The 16,366-nt window shown below is 60.3% G+C and overlaps 1 protein-coding gene across 5 annotated transcripts in view; it reads left to right on the top strand.

Moving 5' to 3' along the window:
- Positions 1-16,069, top strand: part of PDZD4 (PDZ domain containing 4) — a 30,940-nt gene extending 14,871 nt beyond the window's left edge. For 2 of the 5 annotated variants that reach the window (XM_025460605.3, XM_035711409.2), the window contains exons 2-8: positions 9,505-9,740; positions 10,725-10,815; positions 11,322-11,420; positions 12,349-12,411; positions 12,907-13,008; positions 13,315-13,425; positions 13,534-16,069. In XM_025460605.3, coding sequence (XP_025316390.1) covers positions 9,505-9,740; positions 10,725-10,815; positions 11,322-11,420; positions 12,349-12,411; positions 12,907-13,008; positions 13,315-13,425; positions 13,534-15,060 — 2,229 coding nt within the window. In that variant the 3' untranslated portion in view covers positions 15,061-16,069. Of the gene's footprint in view, positions 1-9,504; positions 9,759-10,724; positions 10,816-11,321; positions 11,421-12,348; positions 12,412-12,906; positions 13,009-13,314; positions 13,426-13,533 lie in introns of all 5 variants that reach the window. The other 3 variants (XM_025460604.3, XM_035711408.2, XM_025460606.3) reach the window with 2 other exon arrangements.
- Positions 16,070-16,366: the final 297 nt, after the last annotated feature.

Here is a 16,366-nt window from a genome sequence, read left to right as displayed (position 1 = left end):
TCCCTGCCCTAGCTTGTGTCTTGTCTCCTCAGCCCACTACCAGATTGGCTTGTCTGTTCGCTGGTGGGGAGGGGTCCCACCTCTGCGACCTGGCTTGCATTGAGGGGCCGGGGTGGGCACGGGCTCCTTCTGAAGGCAGGCCTGGGGCATGTCCGCTCTGCCTCCCTGCCTCATTGGCTGGTGCTTATGGGGTCAGTGCTCCCCCGACCCTAGGGATCTCCTGTCCCCTGCTCACACGCTGGGGCCTACACCTTGATCACGCACAGAAGGCCTTCTGGAGGGCAGCCTGGGTGGCTCAGCGGTTTAGCGCCACCTTCGGCCCAGGGCGTGATCCTGGAGACCCGGGATCGAGTCCCACGCTGGGCTCCCTGCATGGAGCCTGTTTCTCCCTGTGCCTGGGTCCCTGCACCTCTCTCTCCCTTTCTCTGTGTGTCTCTCATGAATAAATAAATAACATCTTTTAAAAAAAAGAAAGCCTTCTGGAAATCCCACCTCCCAGGGAGCAGTAGGAGGCAGGTAGAGGGGCTATGCTGGGGGCGGGAGGGTGTCAGCTCCGCCGCGTCCCCCGGGCCTGAGACCCCTGGAGGCTACACGGCCGGGCCCTTCTTCCGTCTCCCAGAGCCAGTCTCCCAGTGGCCCCGGGGGTGGGCGTGGGGCCCGCGTGGCCACCTCCTCTAGGGATGGGTGACTGCGATTTGTCCCCCCTCAACTGGAGCCCCCAGCCCGAGCTTCCCGGGGCCTCCTTCACTCCCTCTGGGACTCCAGCTCCTTTTTTGGGGACACCCAGGCGGGAAGTGGAAAGCAGTAGAGGGAGACAGCAGTGCCTCCTCAGATCGGGTGTGGATGTGGAGTGTGATGTGACTTCATTAGCGCTGCTCCCCTTTCATGGGCACCCAAGGGGCCCGAGCCCCGAGGCTACAGTCCCAGCCTGGGCTGCCCTGCAGCCAGGAGCACAAAGCAGTCGCCTGCCACAGAGTCTGGGGAAACTGAGAGCAACTCAGAATATATCATGGGCTAGATTGCTGTTGTGTGTTTTCTCTCCGATTACAAAAGCAGTGTTCATTGGAGAAAATATGATAGGGAAGAAAGAAAAGAAAAGTCTTTAAGGAAAGTGTTGTGTGGTGCTGAATGCACACGCGCATACCAATGACTGTACATGTGTAACGTCCACATCCATCTGTGAAAAAGTCTTTCAAAAGCCTGTGAGCTCCGTGCACCCTCCAAACTAGCACATCTGTGGCAGCACGATGTCCCAGCTGCCTCCCTCGCTCCACACCTCTGCCCGAGCCAGGCTGCCTCCCACTCGCCCAGCTCCATGCTCGCAAAATTGGGATCACACTGGTCTAAGCAGGTCTTTGTGCTTAAATTTTATTGTGAGAATTTTCCAGCAATGGTCTTTTTTTTTTTCTTGTTCATAAACGCTTTTTTCCTCTCAAAAGTATAGCCATGTTATGTAAAGTTTGGAAAGAAAGGGGGGAAAATCTCAGATTTCCCTCACACAATGTTTTTATATGTTTCCCAGGCTTTTTCCATAAACATTTTATATGGTAATCATCCTAGTTCAAATGTGTCTTTTTATATCTTTTTTTTAAAGATTTATTTATTCATAGACACAGAGAGAGAGAGAGAGAGAGAGAGGCAGAGACACAGGCAGAGGGAGAAGCAGGCTCCATGCAGGGAGCCCGATGTGGGACTCGATCCTGGGTCCCCAGGATCACACCATAGGCTGCAGGCGGCACCAAACCGCTGCACCACCGGGGCTGCCCAATATATCTTTTTTTAAAAAATGATTTATTTACTGGGGCGCCTGAGTGGCACAGTCAGTTAAGTGCTGGACTCTTGGTTTTGGCTCAGGTCAGGATCTCAGTTCCACTCATGAGATTGAGCACCTCGTGCTCCGTGCTCAGCACAAAGTCTGCTTGAGATCCTCTCCCTCTACGCCTCCAGCTCGTGCTCTCTTTCTGTCTGAAAAATAAAAAAAAATATTAAAAAAAGATAATTATTTTATTTTATTTTTTAAATTTATTTATTATTTATGATAGTCACAGAGAGAGAGAGAGAGGCAGAGACATAGGCAGAGGAAGAAGCAGGCTCCATGCACTGGGAGCCCGACGTGGGATTCGATCCTGGATCTCCAGGATCGCGCCCTGGGCCAAAGGCAGGCGCTAAACCCGCTGCGCCACCCAGGGTTCCCAAGATAATTATTTTAAAGATCATAATTTTATTTTATTTTATTTTTTTAAAGATTTTATTTATTTATTTATTCATGAGAGACCGAGAGAGAGAGGCAGGGACACAGGCAGAGGGAGAAGCAGGCTCCATGCAGGGAGTCCTACGTGGGACTCGATCCCGGGTCTCTAGGATCAAGTCCTGGGCTGAAGGCGGCACTAAACCCCTGAGCCACCCGGGCTGCCCAAAGATCATAATTTTAAAGGATTATTCGAGAGGGGAGGAGCAGAGGGAGAGGGAGAGAGTCTCAGGCAGACTCTGTGCTGCGCACGGAGCGTGACCCTGAGATCCTGACCTGAGCTGAAACCAGGAGTCTGACACTTAATTGAGTATGCCGCTCAGGTGCCCCGTTCTATCTTTTTTGAGAAACAGGATTGTTACTGGAAGATTCTGTGGTGGGTCAGCTGTACATTTTAATGAGGTAGACACTTAATGCTTAAGATGGTTGTAAGTTTGTTGGCATTTAAAATAATGCTGATACCTCACTGAGTTAAGTGCAGAATGAGCATAGGGCCCGGCAGTTCCCCTCCTAGGTATACATCCCAAAGATTTGCAAACAGTCTCAAAAACTTGCACACAAATGTTCATAGCAGCCTTCTTCACAGTGGGCAAAAAGTGGAAACAACCCAGTGTCTATTGACGGATGAATGGATAAACCAAATGTAGTCCATCCATATAAAGGGATATTATGGAATACAATGGGATATTATTCAGCCATAAAAGCCATGAAGCACTAATACTTACTACAATATGGATGAACCTAGAAAATGTGTCAAGGAACGATGCCAAACACATCATACTACATGTTGCACGATTCCATTTATATCTGGACAGAAGAGAGAGTGTTGGGGGCGGGGGTAACGTGGAGAGAATGGGTAGGGGTCCCTGGGGGATGAAAATGTCCCAGGAGACAGAGGTGATGGCTGAGAACAGTGTGAAGGAGCTGAATGCCACTTGCAAGATGGTCAAATGGCAAATGTTATGTGTGGTGTATTTTACCACAACAAAAAAAGCTGCTCTGAACATCCTTGTAATTCACGTAATAGTATTATTAATTAGGATCTCTTGCTTAGAGCAAGTTTATTGGATCCAGGGGGATATGGTGAACATTTGCAAGATTCTTTTTTTTTTTTTATTTATGATAGTCATACAGAGAGAGAGAGAGAGAGGCAGAGACACAGGCAGAGGGAGAAGCAGGCTCCATGCACCGAGAGCCCGACGTGGGATTCGATCCCGAGTCTCCAGGATCGCGCCCTGGGCCAAAGGCAGGCGCCAAACGGCTGCGCCACCCAGGGATCCCCATTTGCAAGATTCTTAATCATTACTGACAAATTCCTCCAGAAAGCTTGCCACTTTACAGGGCGTCAGACTGAGACCGAGACCGTGTGACTGGGTGGCAGGGTTAGCCAGGATGAGGGATGCTTAGTGCCCAGGGGCCTGGTGGTGGCCAGTGCCCTTGAGACCTGCGGAGACTGGGCTTGCAAGGCGCTTCCGTGCCTGCGGGCCCAGGGCAGCGAGTGCCCTCCCCGTGTGTATGCGGGGACCGGGCCATCTGCCAGGGGAGTGGGAGGGCCACCTGGGCCCCATTTGAGCAAAGGGGGCCTCTAGGGCTTGGATCCCCTCTCCCCGCAGTGGAAGTGAAGCGACTTCCAGCTCGCTGGCCTCGGGTTAGAGCTGTGGGTGTCAGGTCAACCCACTTGGGCGCATCTGGGCAGAGGACTGGATCCGTGCCTGGAGAGCCCCTGAGTGGAGAGCACGAGGCCTGTGAGGCGAGGCGGTGCTTGAGGGTTTGTTTGCCCTGCGAGCTCGCTGTGAAACAGCAGGACCGGCGGCCAAAAGCTCGCTCCAGCTAAGGCGAAGGATAATAACGCCTGGCACCTGGCACGGCTGGCAGCGCCTGCCCCGGGGTGCTCGAGGACATGAGAGTCCTCGGGAACTGGGGCGAGCGCGGATGTGGGACGTTCAAGTGGCCTTCAGGCGTATGTGGAGTGTTGAAAGACGAAGTGGATTTCTTCTGGATTGCTTCAGAGGAGGGAGGTTTGGGCAACATCTACTAATGAGGGTTTCCGACAAGGGGCTCGGCCTGCAAGTATTGCTCTCTGGGAACTGGAGATGACATTCCCCATGTGATCCTGATTCTGGATTCCTTCCGGCTATCAGAAGGTGCCCTGGGGAGAAGGTGCCCTGGGGGCGCCTGGGTGGCTCAGTCGGGGAGGCATCACTCTTGGTTTCAGCTCAGGCCGTGATCTCAGGGGTCATCCGATCCATCCGATCGAGGCCCGCGTCTGGCTCTCAGGAGTCTGCGTGGAGATTCTCCCTCTGCCCTTCCCCCCACTCGGCCCTCTCTCTCTCTCTCTCTCTCTCATATAAATAGATACATCTTTAAAAATGTTTTTTAATTAAAAAAAAATTTAAAAGGCGCCCTGGCCTGGTAGGAGAGACAGGGCCACCTTGGAAGCTCAGGTGGGGCCCCTCGGGGCCTGGCTTCCCCTCCTTGCTGAGGATGAGGATGTGCTGTCTGCCCTCAGGCCCTTGCTGGGACTTTGAGCTCCGCTGGGCCTTCTCGGGCCTTCTCGGGTGGGAAGGTGAATAAGTCCCGCGCTCGGCCTCCTTGGCAGCCTGACGGGTCAAGTCTCAGGGCTGTGGAGCCCTGCCCACACGCTGGGACTACCCGGGTCCCCTCTGTGCTCCGCTTTCTCCCCGGGTGGCCGTTGGCCCTTTCGTGACTCCCTTGACATGTGCCCAGGAATGGGTACACCTGGCACCTGTCCTCGCGTGGCTGTAGGTGACGGGAGGGGGGCAGGAAGTGATGAGCAGCTACTGAGGGAGGAAAGAGGGATCCGTGAGGGAAGGGACAAAGGAGAGCGGCTGATCTAGGCCACCGAGCTGAAGCGGGAGGTGGCAGGGGGAAGGAGGGGGAGAGGAGACCCTCTCCAAGGAGAAGGGGTTCAACACAGGGTCAGAGACCCGCCCCTATTACCACCCACACAAGCCACCCAGCCCCAGGCCCCCACCCCCATGCACAAAGGCCACCCTGACACATCACCCTACCCCCACGTCTGTGCTCACACCCCCCTCCGCCAGCCCACATGCTCATGCCCTCCGCCTTCACCCCTCCCACATACCCCCAACCCCTGGGCCCCTGGGCCCGAGAAGACGTGCCCCGCCTCTCCCCTCGCCACCGCCACCGCCACCGCCACCAGGGCTGGTTCCTCCACCTCCAGCCTCCACTTCCTGTGCTCCCACTGCGCGATGCGCCTGTGCAGCCCACTCCCCGCAGCGCCGGGCAGAGCAGCCCGTTCGCGAGTTCGCGAGTGGGCCGGGGCTACGCTTAGCACCCCCAGGCCGTGCTCCCGCGGATCCGGCCACGCAGGCCGCCAGGGAACCCCCTTCTCCTCCAAGAGCTGTGCAGCGGGCCTCCCTGGCCCCGGCTGCCCCTCCAGGTGCAACTGTGGTGAAACACTTTTTATCCTTTAAAGATTTTATTTATGTATTCATGAGAGACACACGGAGAGAGGCAGGGACACAGGCAGAGGGAGAAGCGGGCTCCCTGCGGGGCTCGATCCCGGGTCCCCGGATCATGCCCTGAGCTGAAGGCACACGCTCAACCGCTGGGCCCCCCCAAAACTTCTCAAGTCCAGAAAAAGTATCACATCATCTTGGCATCGGGGGCGTACAGCCACCCACCTCAGTTCTGGCCTGTGGGCCTCGGCATTTTTCCCTTAAAAAGGCGGATTTGGAGCCGCCTGTGCAGACTCATCCCTGACCCCATTCCTTTCCCTTCCCTCGCTTTGTCATTCTGATGCCTGTTTTTTCCTGTTCGTGCCATTGAGCGAGCGGGGAGGGCTTCCGGATACCGCAGGTGGGAACAGGGCCCAGGTGGGAACAGGGCCCGACTTAGGATCCCTCTGCGGAAGGTGGGCCCTTGGGCTGTTTCCAGGGTTGGTGTCGCGGTGCTGCTGCTCACAGCCCAGCTCCCTCTTCTGTGACCGCTGGTTCTTCTACCGTATTGGTTGCATTTTCTTACTGTTTGGTTGGAATTCTTCAGAGAATATTCCGGATAATCCTTTATCAGTTCTATGCCTTGTACGCATCGTCTCCTCGCCTGTCTTACCTTTTCACTGTGTTTATGTCCTTTGTTCAGAAGTTTGACCTTTTAACATAGTCAAATTTATGTCTTTTCCATTCTTCCTTGCCCACTGTTCGTCTTAAGAATTGCTTCTCTGTTCCAACATCATTGACATTGTTCTCTCACCTCCAAGGTAGGCAGTTTTGCTTTGTCCATTTAGGACTTTGCTCCATTTCGGATTGTTTGTGGGGGGCTTGGAGTGGTGGTGGCAGGGGAGGGAGGTGGTGAGCAGGGGTGGGTCTTGGCAGGACGAGGGCAGGGCTTCCGAGGAAGACGTGTTAGCAGAACGCTGGGTCGATACTGTGTGCCTGGCCCCTGGACCCCGGCTGCTTTGCTCATCACCCCACACACTTCCCCACCGCGCCGGTAGCGCTCATTGGCTCTGGCAGGGGCTCACTTCCAACTTGTCACGGCCTGTCTCTGCCCCACTTATCTTCATTAGCTTGGGAGCACCCCCTGACTGAGGAAGAGGAGCTGAAGGAGCACATGGGTCAAGGGAAAGGCTGCCCGGCGTCCTGGGCATCACCGTGATGACCCCATCCTCCTCTTCAGGTCCCAGCCCACCCTGCATCCCCCCCCCCCCACTGTCTGGGCCCAGTTTCCATAGCAACGCGGCTGCAGGAGAGCCAACAGATGCCAGGGAGAAAGACATTCCTGCGTTTCTCACTGTCACCTGAGCCTCCCCTTGCACACTTGTGGCTCTGCTCCAGGACTTTCGGGGGGACACCTAGCCCTTGGAGATCTCGAGGACAGCCCAGCCCTTCTGCGTTTTAGGGAAGCCCTTGAGTTAAGGGCGGTGGGGAGCTGGTGAATGTCCGAGACAAAAAGCCCTGGTCTGGAGCAGTTGCTGATTTCCGTGGTGGAAATAAATACTCCCATTGTGGCCACCAGCATGGTGTCCCTCAGCACGGAAAGAAATGCACGGGCACACGCCATCGTACAGTGTCTCCTGTCTCCACACACACGAGGCGTAAGTCACCCTAACAGTGCAAACAGGAGAGTGGAGTAAAATAATTAGAAAGTCATGAGCTTGGAGTACTTACTGCCTTTGTTTTTAATATAATTCATGCCGTTGGAAGATTATTCCATCAAATGTTGGTAACGGCCGCGCTGAACAGCTGGCTCGCAGATCTCCTGACAGCTTCACAGCCAGCTCTGCTGGGGTCTTCGAGGCCTTTGCGCACGTTCCCTCTCTACAGCCTTGCCCCCGGCGCCCTGCCCACAGCTTTCCAGATTTCTCCTGGGCCCCCCCGCGCCGGTCCCCGGCTGGACCGAGCTCCTGCGTCTCCCCCGACCACACGGTCACACTTAACCTTTACTTGGAAACTAATACCTTCTTGGCTGATTTTTCTTTTCTTCCTTATGGTTTTCTGTATTTTTCAAAGGTTCAACAATGAACCTGTGTTTCTTTTATAATCAGACCACATTGGTTAAAAAAAAAAAAATTCTTTTCTGACCAGGGAAAGTTTGTAGGGAGGGGAGCCATGGATACCGAGATTCTCTTCTACAAAGACATAATCAAGTAGCAGATATTTGGGTTCCATGCCTCGGAGGAGCCATCGGTTGGCCAGGGGGTCGTGGGACTCTTAAGACAGCCATCTCCCCGGAATGACATCCAGGGCTGGTCTGTTGAGTGGTGGCCAGGAAAGCCGAGTTGGATCGGGCATCTCCATGTAGAACTCCCGTCCCCCTGAGACCCCCGGGGACAGAGGTGGCACTGTGGGAATTCGGAGACTGGGACGACCCGGCCACTGTGCCCAAGTGCGGCGCTTCTCCCCTCATCCTGCGGAAGCTCTGTCCACGGGCAGGTGATGGGTGGCAGGTGCCGGGTCCACGGGCCCTGCATCCTCTGTGCTGACTGGTGAGGACTCCGCTTCCACCTGCAAGCAAGCCTCCCTCTCTCCCTTCCCCTGATGCGGGCCAGGTGCCCCCCACTCAGGGAGCCTTTCCTACCCGCCCCCTAGGTGGGGTGTGGCCGGCCCTCTGCTTCCTTAGGGGCCTCCCGAAGGTCCGGTTCCTTGGTTACCCACTGGGCGTAGCCATTTGGAGTATCCCCTGGTGGGTGTCCTGCCCGGGCCCAGAACAGCCCTTCCACGAGCTGCTGAGTGAACCAGGAGACCCTGCCATGCCCCCTCCTGTAGGACCCACTTCCTGATTCCCACCTCCCACCCCTCACGGTCTCCTGGCACATGCCCTAAATTCTGACTGTGTTTGGTCCTAAGTCTACTGGCGTCCACACCAACGAGCCCCTCGAGGTCGCACTCACCCGACAGTGACCATCCCAGGGCCCGGTGCATATAGGCTGCTGCAGAAATCAGTGTCCGGACTGGGGCCAGCCTTGTGTCCCCAGTTCCCTTGAGGGCGCATCTTGCTCCACCCAGCTGGGCCCGGAAAGCACTGCACCCTCCACCCCCAACCCATTGTGGTTCTGCTCTTCCCGGGAGGCTTCACCAGGCCCGCCTTCTGCCCAGCTCTGACCACTACGCAGCCTGGTCCGGCTCATGACCTTGACTCACTGCCTTCGTTTTTGCTAAACTTCGCTTTCCTCATCTGCACAGTGGGTTCTTGGGGTCAGGATTCAGGGGAGATGCACGTCGGGTGCCCAAGAAATAGTGGTGGTCTTATGAGGGTCACTTCCTCGGCCCCTCCCTCAGGTCACCTTACCATGTCAGGACGCTCTGTGCGTGTCCCCCTTCTCTTCAGCGATTCTGTTGTTGCCTTGAGGACAGAGGTCCTGTCCTTTGTGTCTGCGTACTTTTTCCAACCCTCCCGCCTGAACCCATTTATTGACTGACTCCCATTGGGAGAGGAATCAAGATCTTCTCCAGCCCTGACGGCAGATGAGCACAACTGGTGCACAGTCGCTGCCGAGGGCCACTCTCCGTGGATCTTCTAGACCCTAGCTCTGGCCTCAGTGCTGCTTGAACGACGAGCTGGTCCCGGAGCGAGGAGGATGGGAGCGTGGCTGGCTCCCGAGGGAGGAGAGCTGGAGGATGTTCTAGGGTGGGGGCTGAGCCCCCAGACCCGGTGCATAGTCACGGGGGCGCCCTGATCCCCAGACAGCCCTGTGTAGGGGCAGGGCTCAGGAGTGGGGCTCACCGGGGTGCAGGTGGGCGGGTTCTCACGGGGGCGTGTCTCTGCCACAGGTGAACGGGAAGGAGCTCTCCAAGCTGTCTCAGGAGCAAACCCTGGAGGCCCTGCGCTCCTCCAAGGAGCCTCTGGTGATCCAGGTGCTGAGACGCAGCCCCCGCCTCCGGGGGGACAGCTCATGCCATGACCTGCAGCTGGTGGACAGTGGCACCCAAACCGACATCACCTTTGAGCATCTCATGGCGCTGGGCAAGCTGCGCCCGCCCACCCCGCCCATGGCCATCCTGGAGCCGTACGTCCTGTCTGAGCTGTGAGTCGCCCTCAGGAGGGCCCCGGGCCCTGCCTCCAGAGAGGGCACGCCACCCAGAGGCTCCGTTGCCGCAGCTCTGGGCGTGGCGGGGAGACCCCGAGCGGCAGGCTCCTTGGCCTCCAGAGCTTGACCGTGGCATCCCAGGGCTCCGAAATCTCTAGGCCCTCTGCAGCCTCCGGCTGGACAGCAGCCGCTGAAGGGCCCGGGGAGGCTGCCACACAGGCTCCCTAGGGCATCTGCCCCCCAGGGCCGGGGGAGGAGCATCCCGGGACCTGGCTTCTGGAAGGTCGCGGGCCTCCGCTCCTCCTCCTCCATCCTCTCTCCTCCTCTGCCGTCCATCGTCTTCTGCCTCTCAAGCATCCTTCCTTGAATCTTCTCACATCCTTGTCTGTCCCATCTCTCCCCCCGCTCTGAACTTCCTCCATCTCTTCGGCTTCCTTGGCCCACTCGGAAGAAGGGCCTCTCATCCACGCCTGGTGGCTCATTCTGCTAATCCAAACCCCGTGCTGCAGGGCGGTGGTCCCGGGATCCCCTCCTCCGCAGAGAGTGAGGCCCCTGGCCGCCGGCAGCCACGCTTAGCCGTGGGGCAAGGAGGGCTGCCCTGGAGGTAGCGTGGGTCCTCCTCTACTCCCCAGCAGTCCTCTGAGGCCTGGATAACTCCTGGGGGCGTTGCATGAGTGGGGCCAGTGCCGGGCGGGAGGGGCACCTGCACTTCGGAGAGCTCGGTACCCTGCCGGCCGGGCTGGGCGACAGGGCGGGATGGGGTGGGAGAGCTAGGCATGCCTGTGTCCTCCGTGCAGCCCCCTGCACACCCCCGTTCAGGAAGCATTCCTGGTCTTTGCATGGATGCATGTAGCTCAGACGGAGGGGCTCCACGCTGAGCTCACTGGGACCGGCCAGCCCGGGAGCCGGGGCTAGGGCGTTAGAGGAGCAGATGGCTGGCCTGACCCCCCTTCTCCTGGGCAGCCCCCCCATCAGCCATGAGTATTATGACCCGGCGGAGTTCATGGAGGGCGGCCCGCAGGAGGCAGACCGTATGGACGAGCTGGAGTATGAGGTGAGCCGGGCGGCCAGGCCAGGCCAGGGCCCCCCGCCAGCTTCAGGAGCCAGCCCCCCGCTGGCTGGCTGTAGCCCAGCCCAGGCCTGGCTCCTGCTGTCCCCAGGCGGCCGAGTCCCGTGGCCCTTGCCCACGCGCAGCTCGTTACTCAGGCTCACGGGCCGCACTGGGTCGAGCCGGGCCGCGTCGGGGAGGGCGTGGGTGAGGTCCTTAGTCAGTCTGTGTTGGTGAGTCTGTGTCCCACGCATGTCTGTGTCCCGTGTGTCCCGTGTGTCTCGTGTGAGTCTCGGGTGTGTCCCGGGCGTGTCCTGGTAGGGGAGACCACGGCACACGTGCGCCGCTTGGGATGGTAAGAGACCCTCCGAGCCGGAGGCTGCGACCTGGGCTCCGGTGACGCGCTGCTGGGGTCGGAGCCGGGCCGTGGCTGCCGCCCCCGTAGCGTGCCTCCTTGCTCACGTGTTTTGGGGGCTTTCTTCCTTTGCTTCTCCCCCCACTCCCTGTGGCAGGAGGTGGAGCTGTACAAGACCAGCCACCGGGACAAGCTAGGCCTCATGGTCTGCTACCGTACGGATGATGAGGAGGACCTGGGCATCTATGTTGGAGAGGTAGGAAGGCGGGGTGCGGGACTGGGGTCTTCTGGGAGGCGGGGGAGCTCGGTGCCTCCTCCTCGTGTGTGAGGACACCCAGGCTGGACTTTGACAGCGTTTGTCTGTCTGGCACCTGCAGTGGGGACGGGAGGGCACCGTGGTGGCAGGTGCTGAGGCGCGGTCTGGCACACGGAGAGTCCCCACGCCGTCTCATCCCTGTGGCCTCTCCATGCCACCCAGGGCTCTGCGGCTGCCCGTAAAGGCCCGGCTGCCCGGGGTGGGGCCTGCTCAGCATGGCACAGGGCCGCTAATGGCTTCAGTGCGTGTTCATCCAGGAGACTTGTGCCCAGGCTGGGACAGTGAGCAAGGCTGAGGTCCTGGCCAGGCTTCGTGGTCCCTCCCACGTCCTGCAGCCAGCCCCTCCTGGGACTCGCGGTGGTTGTGCTTCCCCACTTGTCTGTGGTGGACACACGTGTCCACAGGAGGGTGGGTGGCTCGCCAGCCAACCCCCAAACTCTGGCCAAGTCAACCTCTCTGTGAATATCTTAACAGCCTTGATCAAGCCCCAGGACTGGTGTGTGTGTATCTGTGTGTGTCTGTGTGTGTGTGTGTGTGTGTGTCCGTCCATCCAGCTTCCTCCATTTACCCAGCCTCTGAAATGGAAAAGAACGGTTTTTCATGCAGAAGAGTATAGGAGTGCCAGTGGGGGGTGTGGGCATGGGCCTGGGGGTGATAGGCAGGGGCTGGGGAGAGGTGATTAGCCCAAGACCCACCGTTTTGTCCCTGCCTCGTGGAGCTCGGAACCTTCTGGTCTGAGCTGAAGAGGGAGCAAGCAAGAAGGAGACCTTAGCTTGCTTCGGGAACCCCCAAGGCGAGGCTGCCCCCTGTCACCAGAAGGGAACCTGAGTGAGGGGCGCCAGGTCCCCATGATGCATCTGCCTTGCAGGTGAACCCCAACAGCATTGCAGCCAAAGACGGCCGGATCCGTGAGGGAGACCGTATCATCCAGGTGAGTGGGGTGGGCAGGCCTGACCGTGGTCCCCACCGCCCCGGCTGCCCAGCGACCTCTCGGTAGCCAGTCCAGCTCTCTCCTGCTGAGAGCCTCCTCCGATGGCCCGGCGTCCTGCCGTGCCTGAAACCAGGGCTGGGTCTCCTCTCTCCGGTACAACTGCCCCGGGTGGCTCCCACGTGTTGTCAGACCTGCTGGCGTCAAGGGCCTGTGCTGCGGTGGCACCTGGCCAGCCTCTCCCTCCATCCCCCAGATGTGAGCATGTGTCCCACTATACACTGTTCCCGGGGCACATGTGCCAGACAGGAGCACAGGCCAGGCTCCCGTCCCCCTGGGCACTTCCACTTGGTTTCCATACTGTCAGAGCTCAAGAACCCTTCCTAGCCCAGGGTGCTCTGCTTGCAGCTCCCTACGACGGGGTCCTTGCGGTTCAGCCGGGGCCCACCCCAGAGCCGGTGCCGGCATTCTCTTTGATTGTCCCTCGGCTTGTCACAGATAAATGGTGTGGACGTCCAGAACCGGGAAGAGGCGGTGGCCATTCTGAGCCAGGAGGAGAACACCAACATCTCCCTGCTGGTGGCCCGGCCTGAGAGCCAGGTGTGTGTGTGTGCCCGGCAGGATGTTCTGGGACCCCTGACAGCGGGCTTTCTGTGGGGGCTGCTGATCTGTGACCAGGGCACAGACATGCCAACAACCTGGCACTGGTGGAGGGTGGGTAGGGTCTTTGGGGCCCATTTCCCCTTCCGGCCTCTGATGGCCGAGTGTGCTGGGACCACCCTCTCTCTTGGGTCATTCAACTTGATCGAGACCAGGAGGCCGGGTATGGGACCTCGAGGCCCACTGGTGGGTGGTACCCGGGAAGGTCCTTAAAGCCGTGGGGACAGCACAGCCCTGTGTCTGCAGCTGGCAAAGCGGTGGAAGGACAGTGACCGGGATGACTTTCTGGATGACTTTGGCTCCGAGCATGAGGGGGACCTGCGTGCACGGAAGGTGAAATCGCCCCCTGCCCAGCAGGTGAGGAAGGAGCGGGGTGGGTGGCGGGGAGGGCGAGCCGGAGGCCCTTCCCATCCCGACCCCTGCCCGCGGGACCCACACTGAGCGCGGCTCGTCTCTCTGCCCCAGCTTGGCAACGAAGAGGAGAAAGGGGTCCCCGATGCGGGCCCGGGCCTGAGCAACAGCCAGGAGCTGGACAGTGGGGTGGGCCGCACGGACGAGAGCACCCGCACGGAGGAGAGCTCCGAGCACGACCTGCTGGGCGACGAGCCCGCCAGCGCGGCCAACACACCCGGGGCCCTGCGCAAGAGCCGCGACCTCCACTTCAGCATGGACTCCCTGCTGGCCGAGGGGGCCGGCCTGGGGGGCGGCGACGTCCCGGGCCTCACCGACGAGGAGTACGAGCGCTACCGCGAGCTGCTGGAGATCAAGGGCCACCTGGAGAACGGCAACCAGCTGGGCCTGCTCTTCCCCCGCGCGTCGGCGGGCAACGGCGCCCTGGACGTGAACCGCAACGAGAGCCTGGGCCACGAGATGGCCATGCTGGAGGAGGAGCTGCGGCACCTGGAGTTCAAGTGCCGGAACATCCTGCGGGCGCAGAAGATGCAGCAGCTGCGGGAGCGCTGCATGAAGGCCTGGCTGCTGGAGGAGGAGAGTCTCTACGACCTGGGGGCCGGCGAGCCCAAGAAGCACGAGCTGTCCGACATCTCCGAGCTGCCCGAGAAGTCGGACAAGGACAGCACCAGCGCCTACAACACGGGGGAGAGCTGCCGCAGCACCCCGCTGCTCGCGGAGCCCCTGCCCGAGAGCCCCCTGCGGCGGGCCGCCGCCGCCACCGGCAACTCCAACCTGAACCGGCCCCCCTCGGGCCCCGCCGTGGCCGCCCACCCCAAGGCCGCCGCCGCCCCGCAGGGGAGCCCCGCCAAGTTCCGCTCCCTGTCGCGCGAGCCCGAGGTGGGCCGGAGACCGCACCCGGAGGAGCGCGTCCGCCGAAGCCCCAAGACGGGCGCCGCCCTGGAGCGCGTGGGCCCCGAAGGCAGCCCCTACCTGGCCCGGCGCCACCGCGGCCAGGGCCAGGAGGCCGAGCACTACCACAGCTGCGTGCAGCTGGCCCCGCCGCGCGGCCTGGAGGAGCTGGGCCACGGCCCCCTGGGTCTGGCCGGCGGCCCCCGGGTGGGCGGGGCCGTGGCGGCCACCGAGGCGCCCCGCATGGAGTGGAAGGTCAAGGTGCGCAGCGACGGGACCCGCTACGTGGCCAAGCGGCCGGTGCGCGATCGCCTCCTCAAGGCCCGGGCCCTGAAGATCCGGGAGGAGCGCAGCGGCATGACCACGGATGACGACGCGGTGAGCGAGATGAAGATGGGCCGCTACTGGAGCAAGGAGGAGCGCAAGCAGCACCTGATCCGCGCCCGGGAGCAGCGGAAGCGGCGCGAGTTCATGATGCAGAGCCGGCTGGAGTGCCTGCGGGAGCAGCAGAACGGCGACAGCAAGGCCGAGCTCAACATCATCGCCTTGAGCCACCGCAAAACCATGAAGAAGCGGAACAAGAAGATCCTGGACAACTGGATCACCATCCAGGAGATGCTGGCGCACGGCACTCGCTCCGCCGACGGCAAGCGCGTCTACAACCCTCTGCTCTCCGTCACCACTGTGTGAGCCCCTCCCGACACCCCGGCCCCCACCCTCCCTTAGCATCTAGTGTGTGTCTGCGTGTGTGTGCACAGGACTGTGTTACCAGACAGCGGCCCCCGAGGAGAAGGGACACTTCTCTCCATCGGCCACTTCCTGCTCCCCAAGTGCAGCCACCACGTTGACACCTGGCACGGGGTGGGGGGAGGGGGCAGACGTGTGACAGGCACCCCTCCAGCTCTGTGCGGGCCGTGTGCGCGCACACACACCCCCCACCCCACCCCCGGCCCCCAGAGCTCTCAGCGTGGGTACTTGGGGACAGGAACGTCGGACTGCAAAGGAGAGGCGGAGGGGACTGTCCTAAGCACAAGAGAAGGCCTGGCTTCCAAGCTGAGCACAGCCTCGCCCCCTGCCGGGAGCCTTGGTTATTTGTTAGACAAAGGCAACCCTGAGTTTTGTGGTTTTTCTCCCTTTCTGTGCTTGCCAATTGTTGTTTTTCTGTTTCGTGGACCTGCTCTGGGGGCTGGCAGCTCCTTCAGGCAGCCTGACAAAAAAGTGGAACCCCCGGTGATGGCTGGGAAGGAGGTGGGTGGGGGGAAGGAAGAGAGGGAGGGCTGGGCTGGGGCAGGGGGAGGGAAGGGTTGGGGAAGAAGGGGACAATGGGAAGCAGCTTTCTCTGTGGTCTCCACTCTGAGGCGTGGGGACGGGGAGCCTCTGTGTGGCTCGGGAGGCCCACCCTGGGGGCCACTTCCTTCCCCGATGACCGAGGGAGAGCCAAGACGGAAGCAGCAGTGGAAGACCTTGGTGACAAGACCCACGCCGAGCTGAGGGAGAGGCCTGGACCCGAGAGAGACGGGCCCGGCCAGCTGGGCTGACTGGGGAGAAGATGCTCTGCACCCCACTCTGCAAGCGTGGACCAGGCCCAGCCCCCAGGGCCCCTGCGGCTCCGAGGGCCTCAGACTGGAGGCAGACAGGCTGCCCACCCCTGCCCCCCATCGGCATTGAGAGAATAAAGCAAGCTGCCTTTTTGAGGTGACTCCTGGCGTCTGTGTTCATTCTCACCCGGCGGGTTTGGCGGGGGTGGGGGGGCCGGGGGGGCCAAGGCGCGCCTCTGTGCTTCCCCTGTCCTCGAGGGACGGCAAGGCCTTCTGAAGTACCCAGAGCACAAGACAGTCCACCCGAATGATGTTAGAAGTGTGCCGTGGTCACACGGGTGACCCCGAGGCAGGCCTCCGCCCCGCGAGGCCAACCCTTGAGAAGCGGGTTCTGGCCTCCTCCACCCCCCAGTTCAGGAAGAGCCCTAGAAGAGGCACGGAGCTGGGACCCTCTGGGA

Source organism: Canis lupus, chromosome X (assembly GCF_003254725.2).
Source record: "Canis lupus dingo isolate Sandy chromosome X, ASM325472v2, whole genome shotgun sequence".
Lineage (NCBI taxonomy): Eukaryota > Metazoa > Chordata > Mammalia > Carnivora > Canidae > Canis > Canis lupus.
Note: the sequence above shows the minus strand (reverse complement) of the source record. Positions and strands in the feature narration are given on the sequence as shown.